The sequence below is a fragment of the Bubalus bubalis genome, chromosome 8 (assembly GCF_019923935.1).
Source record: "Bubalus bubalis isolate 160015118507 breed Murrah chromosome 8, NDDB_SH_1, whole genome shotgun sequence".
Lineage (NCBI taxonomy): Eukaryota > Metazoa > Chordata > Mammalia > Artiodactyla > Bovidae > Bubalus > Bubalus bubalis.
This window is the reverse complement of record NC_059164.1, coordinates 46,712,093-46,729,387: the sequence shown is the minus strand read 5'-3', so window position 1 is coordinate 46,729,387 and position 17,295 is coordinate 46,712,093. Positions and strand designations below refer to the sequence as shown.

At 36.3% G+C, this 17,295-nt stretch overlaps 1 protein-coding gene across 1 annotated transcript in view; it reads left to right on the top strand.

Annotated features, from left to right (window-relative positions):
- SYPL1 (synaptophysin like 1) overlaps positions 1–16,910 on the top strand; it is a 30,312-nt gene extending 13,402 nt beyond the window's left edge. The window contains exons 3-6 of the mRNA XM_006042819.4: positions 6,881–7,002; positions 8,226–8,433; positions 12,790–12,978; positions 15,501–16,910. Of these exons, the coding sequence (XP_006042881.2) occupies positions 6,881–7,002; positions 8,226–8,433; positions 12,790–12,978; positions 15,501–15,629 (648 nt within the window). The 3' untranslated portion in view covers positions 15,630–16,910. The remainder of the gene's footprint in view (positions 1–6,880; positions 7,003–8,225; positions 8,434–12,789; positions 12,979–15,500) is intronic.
- The last annotated feature ends 385 nt before the right edge of the window (positions 16,911–17,295 follow it).

Here is a 17,295-nt window from a genome sequence, read left to right as displayed (position 1 = left end):
TCATTCCTCTACCATATTCTGTTCACTAGAAGCAAGTCACTGTTCTATCCACATTTAAGTGGGGTAGGTGGGGATTAATCTCTACCTCCTGAGGGGAGGAGTATCAAGGCGTTTGTGGATGTATCTTTATTTTATTTTATTTTATTTTTATTAATTAATTTTATTTTATTTTAAACTTTACATAATTGTGTTAGTTTTGCCAAATATCAAAATGAATCCGCCACATGTGTACATTTGTTCCCCACCCTGAGCCCTCCTCCCTCCTCCCTCCCCATGCCATCCCTCTGGGTCATCCCAGTGCACCAGCCCCAAGCATCCAGTATCGTGCATCGAACCTGGACTGGCAACTCATTTCATACATGATATTTTCCATGTTTCAATGCCATTCTCCCAAATCTTCCCACCCTCTCCCTCTCCCACAGAGTCCATAAGACTGTTCTATACATCAGTGTCTCTTTTGCTGTCTCGTACACAGGGTTATTGTTACCATCTTTCTAAATTCCATATATATGCGTTAGTATACTGTACTGGTGTTTTTCTTTCTGGCTTACTTCACTCTGTATACTAGGCTCCAGTTTCATCCACCTCATTAGAACTGATTCAAATGTATTCTTTTTAATGGCTGAGTAATACTCCATTGTGTATATGTACCACAGCTTTCTTATCCATTCATCTGCTGATGGACATCTAGGTTGCTTCCATGTCCTGGCTGTTAGAAACAGTGCTGCGATGAACATTGGGGTACACGTGTCTCTTTCCCTTCTGGTTTCCTCAGTGTGTATGCCCAGCAGTGGGATTGCTGGGTCATAAAGCAGTTCTATTTCCAGTTTTTTAAGGAATCTCCACACTGTTCTCCATAGTGGCTGTACTAGTTTGCATTCCCACCAACAGTGTAAGAGGGTTCCCTTTTCTCCACACCCTCTCCAGCATTTATTACTTGTAGACTTTTGGATCGCAGCCATTCTGACTGGTGTGAAATGGTACCTCATAGTGGTTTTGATTTGCATTTCTCTGATAATGAGTGATGTTGAGCATCTTTTCATGTGTTTGTTAGCCATCTGTATGTCTTCTTTGGAGAAATGTCTATTTAGTTCTTTGGCCCATTTTTTGATTGGGTCATTTATTTTTCTGGAGTTGAGCTGTAGGAGTTGCTTGTATATTCTCGAGATTAGTTGTTTGTCAGTTGCTTCATTTGCTATTATTCTCTCCCATTCTGAAGGCTGTCTTTTCACCTTGCTAATAGTTTCCTTTGATGTGCAGATGCTTTTAAGCTTAATTAGGTCCCATTTGTTTATTTTTGCTTTTATTTCCAATATTCTGGGAGGTGGGTCATAGAGGATCCTGCTGTGATGTATGTTAGAGAGTGTTTTGCCTATGTTCTTCTTTAGGAGTTTTATAGTTTCTGGTCTTACGTTTAGATCTTTAATCCATTTTGAGTTTATTTTTGTGTATGGTGTTAGAAAGTGTTCTAGTTTCATTCTTTTACAAGTGGTTGACCAGATTTCCCAGCACCACTTGTTAAAGAGATTGTCTTTAATCCATTGTATATTCTTGCCTCCTTTGTCAAAGATAAGGTGTCCATATGTGCGTGGATTTTGGATGTATCTTTAAAACCACCATTCTTCTTTCCTTAGTGCCCTATAAAGCCAGCTCTGTTAGATACAGTTTGTCTCTACACACAAGTCTGCTTCTGGCCTCTTTATTCTGTTGATTCAGTTGTGTGTGTCCTGTTTCTTTTTTCTAATTCAAAATATGGATATATCCCCAGGACTCATTTCCTGGCCTTGTGTTCTTACTGTATATTCATATATATTTATGCTGAAATAGTATTCTTCTTTCTTAACTTTTTAACTCTTAACTAAAGATACCAAACTGTGTGTGGACATTATACCAGACTCTTCATATATACAAATAAATTCCTTTTCATATATCTTTCTTCATGGAAAAAAAATTCCATAGATAGTTATGATCCTGATTATGGGTGGCCTGATTCAAGGCCCTGGATTAACCCATGGGAGGCATTATGTCAGTGTTCAACAGTATAGGATATGTTTTGATACCAGACTTGCACTGAATTCCATCTATTTGCTAGATGTGTGTAACCTTGAGCAAAACAGTGCCTGCTCTCTTTGAGTTTACATTGTAGAGAAAAATGGACAAACAAATAATGAAGTGCTGTCAGGCACTGTTCATTACAATGGAGGAAAAATAGATCAGTACAAATAGAACTGATTGCATGGAGTGGGACGGGCAGTGTTTTTTAACATAATGTGGTTAGGAAAAGGCTTTTCTGATAAGGTCACATTGGAACAGGGAGCTGTGAAGTAGAAAGCTAAGCATGTGTTCCAAGCAGAGGGAATAGTCAATACAAAGGTTCTGAAGGAGTTTATTCCATGTCTTTAAAGAATAACAGGGAGAACATTTGTGTAAAGAGGTTTGGCAGGGGAAAAAGTAGCTACATGAGATCAAAAGTATTAAAGGAGGAAAGGATCTTGTAGACCATTATATAAACATTGTATTTGGAGAGAACTCAGAAGCCAATGGAGAGTTTTGAGCAGATGATAGTTTTCTGCCTTATATTTTTACAAGATGGCCCTGGCTGATGTGGAAAATAGATAGAAGAAGAGGCAGAGACTAAAGTAGAGGATCAACTTAGAAGACTGTTAGCATATAATTCAGCAAGAAGTAATAGTGGCTTAGATGAGGATGTTGTGATGATGGTGGGAAAAGTTAACAAGTTCTGAATATATTTCACAAATAAAGCCATCAGCATTTGCTGAAGGATTGAGCTCTTGGTTACTACACTATATCTTGGGTTTTTGTTTTGTTTTGTAGAAAATTCATGAGATACAAATAGAAAAAGAAATTATCTTTTGTCATCTTTTCAGAGGTGACCACTTAAAATTTTGATGCATATCCTTTTTAGTTTTTGTTATGTGTATGTGCACAGATATAGACTCATGCACAATGCATTGTTTAAACAAACTTTATATGTAATGAACCTTTTTCTCTATCATTAGATATTGCCCATCATTTTAATGACTGCATGCTATTCCCTTTCGGGAATGAATTACAGTTTATTTGACTCCCTGTCAATATTTAGAATGCTTTCAGGTTTTTCCCTGTTTGGATAGCATTTGAGAAAGCATCAGTACATTTCTTTAAGCATATGTATGATAAGAAAAACAAATCTCCAACTACTTTCTGAGACCTGGAAATAGCCACAAGTGAGGCCTTATAAGCTCATGAAATAACATTTCTGCTTATAGTTTCTTGGCTTTATAGTTACCCTTGGGTTTCAATTTATCCCCTTTTGATTTTGATACTAATAGATAAGACTTCCTTTGGATTTCATACTAATATTTAGTAGGTACACTGTAATAGGAGCAAATGTGTTGTTATATGGGCTGTTTTACTAATTTCTATATTATACTCAGGAAAATAAAATCACATCTGTTGAGAGGTTGCAGCTGCTGCTGCTGCTAAGTCGCTTCAGTCGTGTCCAACTCTGTGGGACCCCATAGACGGCAGCCCACCAGGCTCCCCCGTCCCTGGGATTCTCCAGGCAAGAACACTGGAGTGGGTTGCCATTTCCTTCTCCAATGCATGAAAGTGAAGTGAAGTAGCTCAGTTGTGTCTGACTCTTCGTGACCTCACGGACTGAAGCCTACCAGGCCCCTCCGTCCATGGGATTTTCCAGGCAAGAGTATTGGAGTGGGTTGCCATGTCCTTCTCCTCAGCATGTGCTACTATATGCTAAATACTATATTGAGTCTTAAATTCAACCTTCACAATAACTTTATGCAGTAAATACTATTACTACTGCCTTTTTCCTTTTTTTTTTTTAAACATTTTAGAAAACTGATGCTTGGTAGGGTGAAGGCAGTATAAAATCCGGGTTAAAAACAAACTCTGAAGCCAGACTGCCCACATTTGAATCTTGACTTAGCAGTTATTAGCTATGTAACCTTGGGAAGTTACTAACTTCTTCGTGCTTCTTTTCTTTTTTAATGAACATTACTTTTCTTGTTATGAGTACAAAATAATGACACAGTTAAAGTGTTTGTCACATTATGACAATCTGGATTCTCATCTTCCTGTCACAGCAAGGAATATAGTTTCCCTCCAATATCCTAAACTATTTCTAAGGACCTCACACTTGTTTTGCCTTGCTTTGTTGAATTCTTCCTTTCTGCTAGCATGGCTAACATGGCCAGCTTCTTTTCTCATTATTAAAATTTTTTTACCTAAGTCTACAAATAGTAAATGCTGGAGAGGGTGTAGAGAACAGGGAACCTTCTTACACTGTTGGTAGGAATATAAATTGGTGCAGCCATTATGGGAAACAGTATGGAGGTTTCCCAATAAACAAAAACTAGAGTTGGTGTATGTTCCAGCAGTCTCATTCCTGGGGATATATCTGGATAAACTATAATTCAAAAAGATGCATGCACCCTTGTCTTCACAGTAGCACTATTCATAATAGCCAGGACATGGAAACAACCTAAATATCCATCAAAAGATAAATGGATAAAGAAGACATGGTATAAACATACAATGGAACACTACTCAGCCATAAAAAAGAATGAGATGCCATTAACAGTAACATGGATAGATAGATCTAAAGATTGTCATACTGAGTGAAGTAAGTCAGACAGAGACAAATATCATATGATATAATTTATATGTGGACTCTAAAATATGACACAAATGAACCTATCTATGAAACAGAAACAGACTCAAAAAGAATAGACTTGTATTTGCTGAGGGAGGAAAGGGAGTCTGGAGTTAGTAGTTGCAAAGTACTACACATAGAATGGGTAAACAAGGTTCTATCATATAGCACAGGTAACTAAAATCAATATTCTGTGATAACCCATAATGGAGAATATGAAGAAAAAATTTATATATATAACTGAGTCACTTTGCTGTAAAGAAGAAATTAATTGTAAATTAACTATATCTCAAGTTAAAACAAGTTTTTTTAAATTCCTTATCTTGAAAGTATGGTCCCCAGTTTCCAGAATGTGATTAGTAAGTATCATTTCTCATTCAAGGAACTAAGTTTCCCTGGAGATAATACACTGGCTGAATCCACAATTAATGCAGGAAATGTACAAACTTATCCTGAAATATTGTGTCCAGAAAACAAACTATCAAAAACTGTAAGGGTCAAGGGGGAAAAAAAGGAAAGCCACTTGAGACTGCTGCTGCTGCTAAGTCACTTCAGTCGTGTCCAACTCTGTGCGACCCCATAGACAGCAGCCCACTAGGCTCCTCTGTCCCTGGGATTCTCCAGGCAAGAATACTGGAGTGGGTTGCCATTTCCTTTTCCAATGCATGAAAGTGAAAAGGGAAAGTGAAATCGCTCAGTCGTGCCCGACTCTTAGCGACCCTATGGACTGCAGCCTACCAGGCTCCTCCGTCCATGGGATTTTCCAGGCAAGAGTACTGGAGTGGGTCGCTGTTGCCTTCTCCCCCACTTGAGACTACCATTAGCTAAATACAAGACAATTTGAGTATTAAAAAAATAAAGGCAAACAGTTGGAAAACATAAAATATATTAAACCTAATTTACAATAATGCTAAAAATAATCCAGTTGTTACATCTGGAAGATACTAAGAAACTAGTTTGCTATTCTAAAAATTGGTAAAGAAAAATAAAGAACCAAGCATTTATACTGTTGCCTCCTATGAACCATACCTCAGGTTAACCAAAATGGATATGTGACAAAGTTCTACACAGGAGAATTCCAGGTAATAAACAAAGAAATGACAGAATGCTACATTTCCCAACCTCTAATAAAATAATGGAACCAAGTCATGACCATCAATAGCTGCTAAAACCACTAGAGGAAAGTCTAATGGAGAAATTAAAGGATAGATCAGGCTGACAATACCTGAACCCACTAATTCATCTTAACATCATAACAAGAGAGCCAACTAAAAATTGTCATTCTCACAAATAAACAACACAAAACAAGTGATGAAAAGAAAACACAAACCAGAGTTTAATCTAGCCTCTTTAGAAAATACAGATAGAGGAATTACGCCACACAACACCATATGGAAATCTCTGTAAGACAAATGGCCTAGTTTCTTCAGTAATAAATGAGAAAGAAGTGTGGGGCTATGGAGAGAAACCCATGACTTAACAAATTTTATATTAAATGTAATGTGCAGACTCTGAAAAAAATACTTAGGATTAAAAAATATGAATCAGCTTGGGAAATTTGAACTCATGACTTGCTATTAAGAAATCATTGGGACTTCTGCCTGGTGGTCCAGTGGTTAAGAATCTGCCTTGCAATGTAGGGGCAAGGGTTCAATCCCTGGTCAGGGAACTAAGATCCCACATGTCACAGAGCAACTAAGCCAGCAGGCCACAACTACTGAAGCCCACATGCCACAAGAGAATCCGTTCACTGCAATGAAAGATTCCACATGATGTGACTAAGACCTGACGTAGCCAAATAACAAATGAAAGAAAAGAAAGAAAGGAAGTATTAGTTGTCATGGAGTGATAATGGTATCATGGTTTTGGGGTGGGATGAAGGGTCTGTTGTTTCAGAGACAAACCAAAGCAGTCATAGAAGAAATTATATAATATAAGCAGTGTACATAGGAAGGTAACAGACACAATAAGGTCTGCCTGTGTTCATAATTTAAGTTGGTGACTAGTGCATGAAGCTGGGAGGTCAGAGAGGTTGCAGATACATTTTAAAATATTTTTCACCATCTTCATTTGTAGATAAGAATTCAAAGAATGTTAGTGAGCCAATTTTTAATAGTCATTAGTAGTCACTGTATTTAAGATTTTAATGAGCTATGTTTGGGTAGAGTAATGCTTCTTTCTTTTCTTTCTTTGGTCTTTATGTAGATTGCTTCTATCTTTGCTTTTGCTACCTGTGGAGGTTTTAAGGGCAAAACAGAAATTCAAGTGTCTTGTGCTACAGGTCCTGAGAATAAAACAATTACAGCTGCTTTTGGTTATCCATTCAGGTAAGTTTGTTTTTGTGGTTTAACAACTCTTTCCACTCATTAAGATTTCCCAACAACTTATCGATCTTGGGAGTTAGACATTTTTAATTTCATGCTCATGTGTAAGTAGTGATCATGCTACTGAAAGTATGGTGTGTGGACCAGTGCCTTTCTGCAGACTGTTTTCCTGAACTGTGATGAAATAAATACAGAAAATGACAGTAAGCATTCGGAAACTTTCATATGACATTGCCTTGACACTCTTATTCTGTCATCCCACAGTGGATTGGAAATTTCAAAACAAGACTGCTCTGTCACCTTAGTTTGAGAAGCCATGTTATAGAAGCAAGCACAGCTTACGAAAAATCCAACTTTTTCATGTATTTGAAGTTACTAATGTGTAATGTATAGCTTTAAGACATGTGTCTATATAAAGTGAAGAGTTCCTATGTTTCTTTCAGCAGCATAAAACTTTATTTTCTGAATATTTATGGCTATTTTGTTCGTTTGACCTCAGGATTCATTAAATGTTTACTCCATCTGTCCTATGTTTAAGTGAGGGTATGAATCTTTCTCCACTTACTGACTACTTAATTCTCTAGACTCAGTTTTTCTGTTCAGTGAATTTAAACCATTTAAGGTTGCTTTGATGATTAAATAAAATCTTACATTAAAAATATGTCGGATAGCAAGTGCTTGGTAATCATTCTTTGCCTCTCCATCTCTTAGTCCTTCTCTTATAAAGTTCCTGTATAAGGAACTGTTACAGCATCTTTAGTGATAAGTGCTTTTGTGATTTATGGATAGGGAAAATTAAAGACTTTGTGGAGTTAGCCAATTAATGAGAGTTAAAATGTGAATCATTATAATTGACTGTCCTGGTGCTAGTCACACAGACTCTGCCTCCTAGAATGGAATACAGTTTCTCAAATTGTAAACCATTTTGTAACAGTGCTCTTAATCTGCTAAGTTTTTGTTACAGGAAGATAGTATATGGGTGTGAAAGTGTTTAATTCAGTCTTTATTCAATCTATCATAAACCAAGTATCAGGTGTAATATATGATTTATATACTTTTCTTATGAAAATTTTAATTTACTTAAATATTTGAATTTTTCACTTTTTTTTAAAGGAAAGTGTTTTAATATATTTGGGGAGTATATTTTACTTAAATATTCTGCCTATGTGTTTCTGTTAGAAGAGTCCAAGTAATTCATAAATTTGTTTGTCCCTTTTTTTGAATAGGTTGAATGAAGCATCATTTCAGGCACCTCAAGGTGGAAATGTCTGTGGTGTAGATTGGAAAAATTATGTCCTTATTGGAGATTACTCCTCTTCTGCGCAGTTCTATGTTACTTTTGCAGTCTTTGTCTTCCTGTACTGCATTGCTGCTCTTCTGCTGTATGTTGGTTACACGAACCTGTATCGTGATAGTCGAAAGCTTACCATGACTGTAAGTAATCACTTTCTTTTTATACAAAAATAATTTATGTAGGTATATATTATATTTGAGTTTAAATATGGATTTTCTTATACTGGGAAAAAACTCTTGGCATAAACCAGTTTCAACATGTCTTAACTTCTGCCACGAGTTTATGCTTGCTCTTGTCATGTTTAACCCAATTCTTGTAGCCTGTTTGCAACACTTCCTCTGTACTCCTTATACAGAGAGAGGTTTGTTTGTTTGTATCTAACTCTTTTAACCTGGCAAGAACTCGAATATATGACAAAGCATATTAGGTTGCAAATAGCAGGGAAATTAAGTAGAAATTAATGTGTTTGATTTGAAGAATTGCTAACAATGCTAGTAGTCTCATAACTGTTTTCCTGTTTCTTATCTTTTTTCTCTTTTCTCAGAGATACCCCCTTAATGCCTGACACCTGGTCTATGTTCTTAAATTCTTTAATTTAAAATCTGACCAAGGTAATTCTATAAAAATTATAGAATTTGGCATTAGTGGCATTCATGAGCTAATTCTGAATCTTTAAAATGGCAACAAAGGATTTGAATTTGAAATCCTAACACCTTCTTTGGCCTCAGGGTCTACTGAGCTAGAAATAAAAATAATCTCTGAGATTTAGTTAGTAGAATTCCCTTAGATTATTGGTGGCAAATCCAGAGTTAAACTGTAGTTTTAAAGTGGACCTCCACTACCGAAGAATAACTACAAAGTCAGTATTGGTATTACTGATTTGAAGGGACAACAGAGATGTTTTTGTGATACTGGTCATTTATATCCTAAGAAAACAGTAACTACTCACATCTGCTTATTATTTATGAAGTTACTTTAAAGGATAGGCCAAATTATTAAATAACAGGTTTTATTTATTTACTTATTTATTTTTAATTTTTGCTGCCTGGATCATAAGAATGCAAATGGTAAGTAAGTAATAAAACAGTATTTTATCCATCATATTTATTCCATGTCATGTATCTGAGAAGAAATTCTCAAACCTGATATTTTCATAAAACATTTCTTGGTTGTTAAGTGACTTTCAAAAGGTAGACATCAGCCATTTTAATTTGCAGTACTTAACAGAAATTTCATGTTAGTAATCTGTAACTTCTGTGGACTTTTCAAGCCTTATTTATATTTTGTTAAAGTTCTTTATAAATTCTAAATGAAGATGTTTCTTGCCATCTTTTCATTATCCCAACAAATTTTAAGTTAAATTTTATAAAAGCAATGAACCTTTTATTTCTCTTATTTTGTTCATTAAGCCTTAAAAGTATGACAGTTTTTAAAGCAGCATTCAAATCTACTTTGGAGGAGGCTTTTTTTCTGCCTAATAAAACTATAAAACTGATCTAGTTGCATCATTCAGAAAAGTCAAAAATAATTTTCCACCTCAGAGTGATCGTATAGAGAAATAATAATAGTCCTATAGAGACATAATCTAGAATTAGTTCCATAAGTGGTTTTTTGTTGATACAATGAATGATGGATACTTCTTATTTGTAAAAGTCCAGCCTCTAAATTAAATTTTGGATTTTACTTTAACCATATAAATATAAAAAAAATTTTTTTGTGATACCTAAATTTTTAACTATAGCCAAATGAATTTTTTTTTTAAGTACCATTTGTTAATGACAGTATGCTCTTTCATCGGTGTTCTCAATTCTCTGCTGAGCTGTCTCTAGGAGAATTTCAGTTGTGACATTTAAAATCAACTTTAGTTTTTAAGTAAATTCAGCATGTTTTTGTGTTAAATAGCCAGAGCTTAAGGGTTCTAGGCTGTGTGGAGGATCAGAAATACCATAAAACAAAACCAAACAAAGATAAGGTATCCCAAATTCTAAAGTTCTGTTATGAGTTATATCCTTCTTACTGGGCTGCCACAGGCATGTTGTGCATTGCATAATCCCAGGTGGCATCATTCATGTAGAACTAGCTAGAGTCCTGAGTCACATGGACTGTCTTCAGAGGCCCACATTTCTCCCACTTTCCCTCATCCTAAGATTACTTCATGCATCATTGTCAGAAAAGAACCTGCTTTTGATATATAAAAATGTCATTCATAAGCCATTAATAGCTTGGACATAAAAAGCATAATCAGGAAAAAAAATTGTGTTTTTTTTTATTAGGAATTTGGAAGGAAGAAACCTTAAAATTAAGATTTGACATCTATTGGTCAAAGTGATGAACTTTAGCCCAGAGAGAATTTAACATGTGATAATCTCATACTAATTATCAGCTCTTTCTAGCAAGTGCTTAGGAAATGTTTGCCACAGCACAAAACAGCTGAGTACAGCAGCAAAAAGGGGAGTAATCCCACAGTGCAAAATACTTAATGTTTCTATTCTTTTCTCTTTGATATACATTTTTTAAAGAGGACCAGTAGCAGTGGAGAACTTAAATGCAAATACTATGACACCATGCTTGTAAAATTAGTCATTGTTTCAGTTCTCTAATGCAAGGCGTTGATTCAGTGCCAGCTTGACCAGGTAGACAAGCTATATATAGCAGTTTCTGTATCTCATATGTGATCACTGGTATTTATCTGACATAAATGACTAAAAGCTCATTGGCAAAAGTAATTTAAAACTAACCAGATTTATTAAAAAAAAAAAAAAATTCTGTGATAAGCTCCAAAACCCATTTCTGAGCTTGGAGAGATTTTTGCTACAGATAGTGAGAACTCAGTCTTGAGCATACCTGAATGCTCAGAATACATCATTCAGTTCAGTTCAGTTCAGTCGCTCAGTCGTGTCCAGCTCTTTGCGACCCCATGAATTGCAGCACACCAGGCCTCCCTGTCCATCACTAACTCCCGGAGTTCACCCAAACTCATGTCCATCGAGCCAGTGATGCCATCCAGCATCTCATCCTCTGTTGTCCCCTTTTCCTCCTGCCCCCAATCCCTCCCAGCATCAGATTCTTTTCCAATGAGTCAACTCTTTGCATGAGGTGGCCAAAGTACTGGAGTTTCAGCTTTAGCATCATTCCTTCCAAAGAAATCCCAGGGCTGATCTCCTTCAGAATGGACTGGTTGGATCTCCTTGCAGTCCAAGGGCCTCTCAAGAGTCTTCTCCAACACCACAGTTCAAAAGCATCAATTCTTTGGTGCTCAGCTTTCTTCACAGTCCAACTCTCACATCCATACATGACCACTGGAAAAACCATAGCCTTGACTAGACGGACCTTTGTTGGCAAAGTAATGTCTCTGCTTTTTAATATGCTGTCTAGATTGGTCATAACTTGCCTTCCAAGGAGTAAGCGTCTTTTAATTTCATGGCTGCAGTCACCATCTGCAGTGATTTTGGAGCCCAAAAAATAAATTCTGACACTGTTTCCACTGTTTCCCCATCTATTTCCCATGAAATGACAAATCTTACATTGTTCCCACTTTGGTGGTTAATTCAAAGGAAGACCAAAGGAGATGGAAACTTATACTTTATACTATCCAAAAACATACTTTAAAAAAGTGTTACTTAGATTTTTATAGCCAGTACTAGTCGACAGAGTTCTAGTTCCCTAGCAGATTAGATTAGGGAGAGTAAATTTTTTTCTTATTAGTTCAATAAGAAATTATCCAAAATATTAAAAATTTGCTCCTATCCTTGAACTGTAATAAGTAGCAAACTCTAGTAGAAAACTGGTAGTGACAGGGTGTTTTGAGAGAGATTTTATTGTTGTTGTTCTTAATATAATGAGCATTCTTAAACTTTTATAGTCATGTATTTAAAAAGAGACAAGTCATCCTGGATGTGTGCTTTTCACCATCTCACTATTCATATCATAGAGCATTAGATTTAACTAAAGTTAGAGGTTTGCCAGAACAATATGAGAAAGCAGGGGAGGATAAGGGAATTGAGAGTATATGTAAGAGATTATAATGAAGAACCTTGGAATCTAAATTGAAGGAAATGGAGATCAGATTGTAGATCTCAGTGGGGTCAAAGGACTTTTAATGTTGGGGTGCCAAAGAGAATGAGCTAGAAAGAGAGGTGATATTTGAGAGGGGTGATTAAAACAGAGATTATGGAGGTATACAGTTATTGGTGATAACAAGAGTCTGATATATGATCCCAAGAGGGAGAGGGTTGGTTAGATAAGTTTATGATGACGCCTTTATTAAACTTTGATTTCTCCATGTAAAAATCTTAGACCCTTCAGAAGATGACTGGTGAAGCTCAGGCGCTGGCCTGACAATAGTAAACAGCAGTGTTTGCTATGTTGATTGTGGCCTTTTTTATAAAGTATGTCATTTCTCAGGACTGAGAGTTCAACATGATTTTCTTGCTGGTGGATTTTAAATTTTGTATCTTTAAGTATTCATTATTAATTCATACCTATTTTTTCTTTAGGACTTTGTAATTACTATTGTTGTGACTTTTTTGTGGTTGGTGAGCACTTCAGCCTGGGCTAAAGCTCTTACAGACATTAAAGCAGCTACCGGTTCCAGTATTGTCCAGGAACTTAAGACTTGTAATGTTCATGGAGTGATGTGCCAGTTTGTCTCTGTGACTAGTATGGGATCCCTAAACGTGTCTGTGGTGAGTATGCAGTGTTTATAAAATATTTTATTTCACTTATTAGAAAAACCTTACAGTGATTTAAGAAAACAATAGTTTTAATAAATCCCTGGATGAATATATTGATTTTATCTTTACCAAGCTTATCAGAATCCTAGTTGTCATATAGTCTTTATAACAGCAAAAAAAAGTTTGTGAAGAAAATTATTACTTGTAAACAAGGTTAGACAAGATCATGGTTACGTCTTTATTAAGATTAACTAGGCAAGACTTTGACCCTAAAGGCGCTGCTGCTGGTGCTGCTAAGTCACTTCAGTTGTGTCCGACTCTGTGTGACCCCATAGATGGCAGCCCACCAGGCTCACCCGTCCCTGGGATTCTCCAGGCAAAAACACTGGAGTGGGTTGCCATTTGCTTCTCCAATGCGTGAAAGTGAAGTCACTCAGTCGTGTCCGACTCTTAGCGACCCCATGGACTGCAGCCTACCAGGCTCCTCTGTCCATGGGATTTTCCAGGCAAGAGTACTGGAGTGGGTTGCCATTGCCTTCTCTGCTAAAGGCACTAATATAAAATTTATTAAGACTGTGTGCTAAGGTCATTACACATATGTCAATTCTGAGAGGAATGTGGGAAGTGGTGTTATTATCTTCATTTACAACTGGGAAAGAATATAGCTTGTATGTTAAATCACTCAAGGTGACAGGGCTAGTAAGTTGGCAAAGCCAAGGTTTGAACCAGATCTGACTTCTGTTGTTACTGTTTAGTCCCTAAGTCATGTCCGACTCTTTGTGACCCCATGAACTGTCCTCTGTCCATGGATATTAGCCCTGTCTCTGCTTTGCTCTGGGTCTCTGAAAATAGTACTTTCATAGTTCTTCAGTTCAGTTCAGTCGCTTAGTCATGTCCGACTCTTTGTGACCCCATGAATCACAGCACGCCAGGCCTCCCTGTCCGTCACCAACTCCCGGAGTTCACTCAGACTCACGTCCATCGAGTCAGTGATGCCATCCAGCCATCTCATCCTCTGTCGTCCCCTTCTCCTTCTGCCCCCAATCCCTCCCAGCATCAGGGTCTTTTCCAATGAGTCAACTCTTCGCATGAGGTGGCCAAAGTACTGGAGTTTCAGCTTTAGCATCATTCCTTCCAAAGAAATCCCAGGGCTGATCTCCTTTAGGATGGACTGGTTGGATCTCCTTGCAGTCCAAGGGACTCTCAAGAGTCTTCTCCAACACCACAGTTCAAAAGCATCAATTCTTCGACACTTAGGTTTCTTCACAGTCCAACTCTCACATCCATACATGGTCATAGTTCCTTAAATAATCCTAAAATTTTGGCCTCTAAATTTAAATATTATTTTGTCTGGTATTTTATCCAAATACAGATATATTATTAATATAATGAGGGTATTATTTTTAAGGAGATTTCATGTCTTTTCAAGAAAGTATTTTTCAAGTGGATAAAGTTGGTCTTGCCTTATAAAGCAATTTGGCCAAATTTTTGTTTTAAAAGTCTTTTTTTTTTTTTTGCATATATATTGACAGTGAGCTGAGATAATTTCAGAAGTGTTTTTATACCCAAATAATACAAAAAGATAGAAGAAAGCAGTTTGGGGCTTCCCGGTAGCTCATTGGTAAAGAGCCCACCTGCAGGTGCAGGAGACGCAGGTTCTATCCTTGGGTTGGGAAGATCCCCTGGGAGGAGGAAATGGCAACCTACTCCAGTATTCTTGCCTGGGAAATTCCATGGACAGAGGAGCATGGCGGGCTACAGTCCATGGCATGGCGAAACTTGACTTAACGACTAAACAACAGCACAAATATGATAGTACCCAAGCTTTTTACCCTACTCTTACCTCATAGGTCACTACTATTCTTGTATTTTTTTTTTTTTTAATAGTGTGAAAATAGGATATCTGCAGTTCCTTCATCTCTGAGACTTTGAACTTTCAGATTTGTACCTGGGAAGGCTGATTTCTTTTAGGTTGATTAATACAGGATGTGACATAAGGTTTTCTTCTAAGACTCCTTTTCTCTTGTGGCTGCAGCTGTGGAAGCAGAGGTGAATGTAGGAGGGGGATGAAGTAGGGAAGTAGGAAAAGGTGCACAAAGGATGTTCATAACCATTCAGATGGGAGAAAAGTAAAACCCCTCCTAGTGAAGGAACCATGGGCCCCTGTTCTCTTCACCTAGAACCACCAAGGTCTAAATATAAAGTAATAAAAGGAAGATCTTATTTACTTTTCTCAAACAAATTTAATTCCTTTTTTAAATTGGTAATAATGCACATGTAGAAATAAGATATGTTTTAGTCACGATTTGATATGTTACAGATTTAGAGATTTCACTGGGAATAAGTCATTATATATCTAAATCGGGCATTGAAATACAGAGTCTTCCTTTTTTATTCCATTTGATGTATCATTCAGACTTCAAATGAAATGATAGTATATGGCCTGGAAATATTAAATATTTATAGGAAAACTAAGATAGGTATGAAATTTTAATAGTATACTAGATTTTCATGTATGTTTTTCTCTTTCTTAGATCTTTGGCTTTCTGAATATGATACTTTGGGGAGGAAATGCATGGTTTGTGTACAAGGAGACCAGCTTTCACAGTCCATCAAACACTTCTACTTCTCAAGGAGGTATTCCTCCTCCAACTGGAATATAATTGAAGGGAGAAGTACACTGTATGAAATAAATGTCTGTACTATGACCTGTTGCCAACACCTTGAGAAGCATTTTTTGTTTCTAATAAAAGTAATGGCTTTTTCAGTAAATTGGTGGGTTTAAAATTTTGCTGCTTTTTTACATAAAGCTTGTGCCTTTCCTAGGAATTTAAGATGTAAATGTATTCTCCCATGTGAATTTGAAAATTCAGGGGCCTATTATGAGATGATACACATTTTTAAATGAACGGTAATTTCTTCACTAAGTTGTTTTCCTTCCAAAGTGTTTACACCTTAAGCCTTAACGTATATCTTCACTCAGAAAAGAGTTTTATTGTCATATCATAATAGGAAGAAAATCTCTTTTGGAATATTACACTACTGTAAGTTTGTACAGATCATATTCCTAAGACGTGTCTTTGTTTAAGAAAGTCTTGATTACATAAATCATATTTAGAAAAAACATTTAGTTAACAGTTTATATCTGAACACTGTTTATATGTTATGAAAAATGCTCAATTACAAAGGCTGATGTATTATTTCTGTTTTTCTAAATGACCTACAGTACTTGGTAGGTGTACTAAAATTGTTTGGGGAGTGGGGTTTAGAGATTTCTAATAGATGTATAGTTAATTTGGTAATTCTCTCGCATGAGGTGTAAGCTTCCATATGCTGGTTATTTAATAGATTTGCTACATAAGTAAAACATGGTTCACCTAGATAGTTTGATATGTATGGGCATTACTCCTAGTAGTATTTGTTTGTTGTCTTTTGTTGCTTATGCTCCTTCCGTGCAGGCTGAGACCTAATCTCCTGCAAGTACAGTAAAATAATCTACCTTTTTTTGCAGACCCTATTCATAGGATAAAAAAAATTAAGATTGCCTTTTACTTTTGAAACATTTATATTCAATGAAGTTGCTGTCTTGAGTTTAGTATTGATATTGTGAAAATGAATGCAATTTGGATTTCACTTTTCTTAATGTTTGTTCTTATTTCACAAATGGATAATTAAGGAATTATGCGTCATAAAGAAGGAACCTAAGTGAGCTATATTATGGGTGTGCTGTCTTTGCTCACACATTTGGGTAGCTTCTGGAATTATAGGACTTACTCACGTTTTGCTTCCTAATCTTTCTGTTGTACAGGGCCAGATCTCCTCTTAGCCACTTGATTGTTTTTATATGAAGCACATCTTACTATCGCCTTATTTTGGTTGCTTTTGTTCACAAGAATTGTTAATATGAGAATGTGTATCCACCTTAATAAAGAAGTTAAAATAAAGAGTGCACTGATTGTTATATTATAAAGAAACTTTCATCTTAAAGGCATGAGCAGTATAAAATAGAATTGATTTACAAAGCAAGAAGTAGAATATTACAGTAGGTTTTTTTGTTTGTTTAATGTTTGGCAAGGAATAAAAAATGCTTTGGACACCCTGGTTCTATTTTTCTTTCAATATCATTTTTAAAATGCTCATTTGTAACTTTCAGGTTGAGTTTTACTGATAAACCTTTTCTAATTGACTGTCCAGTTGGCAGCAAAGATTCTTAATTAAAAGTGTATGCTCTGGAGCCAAACTGCCTGAATTTGAATCTTGGCTTCACCACCTACCAGCTCATTGTTGGCTCAGTCTTGTCTGATCTTTGCGACCCCCTGCCAGGTACCT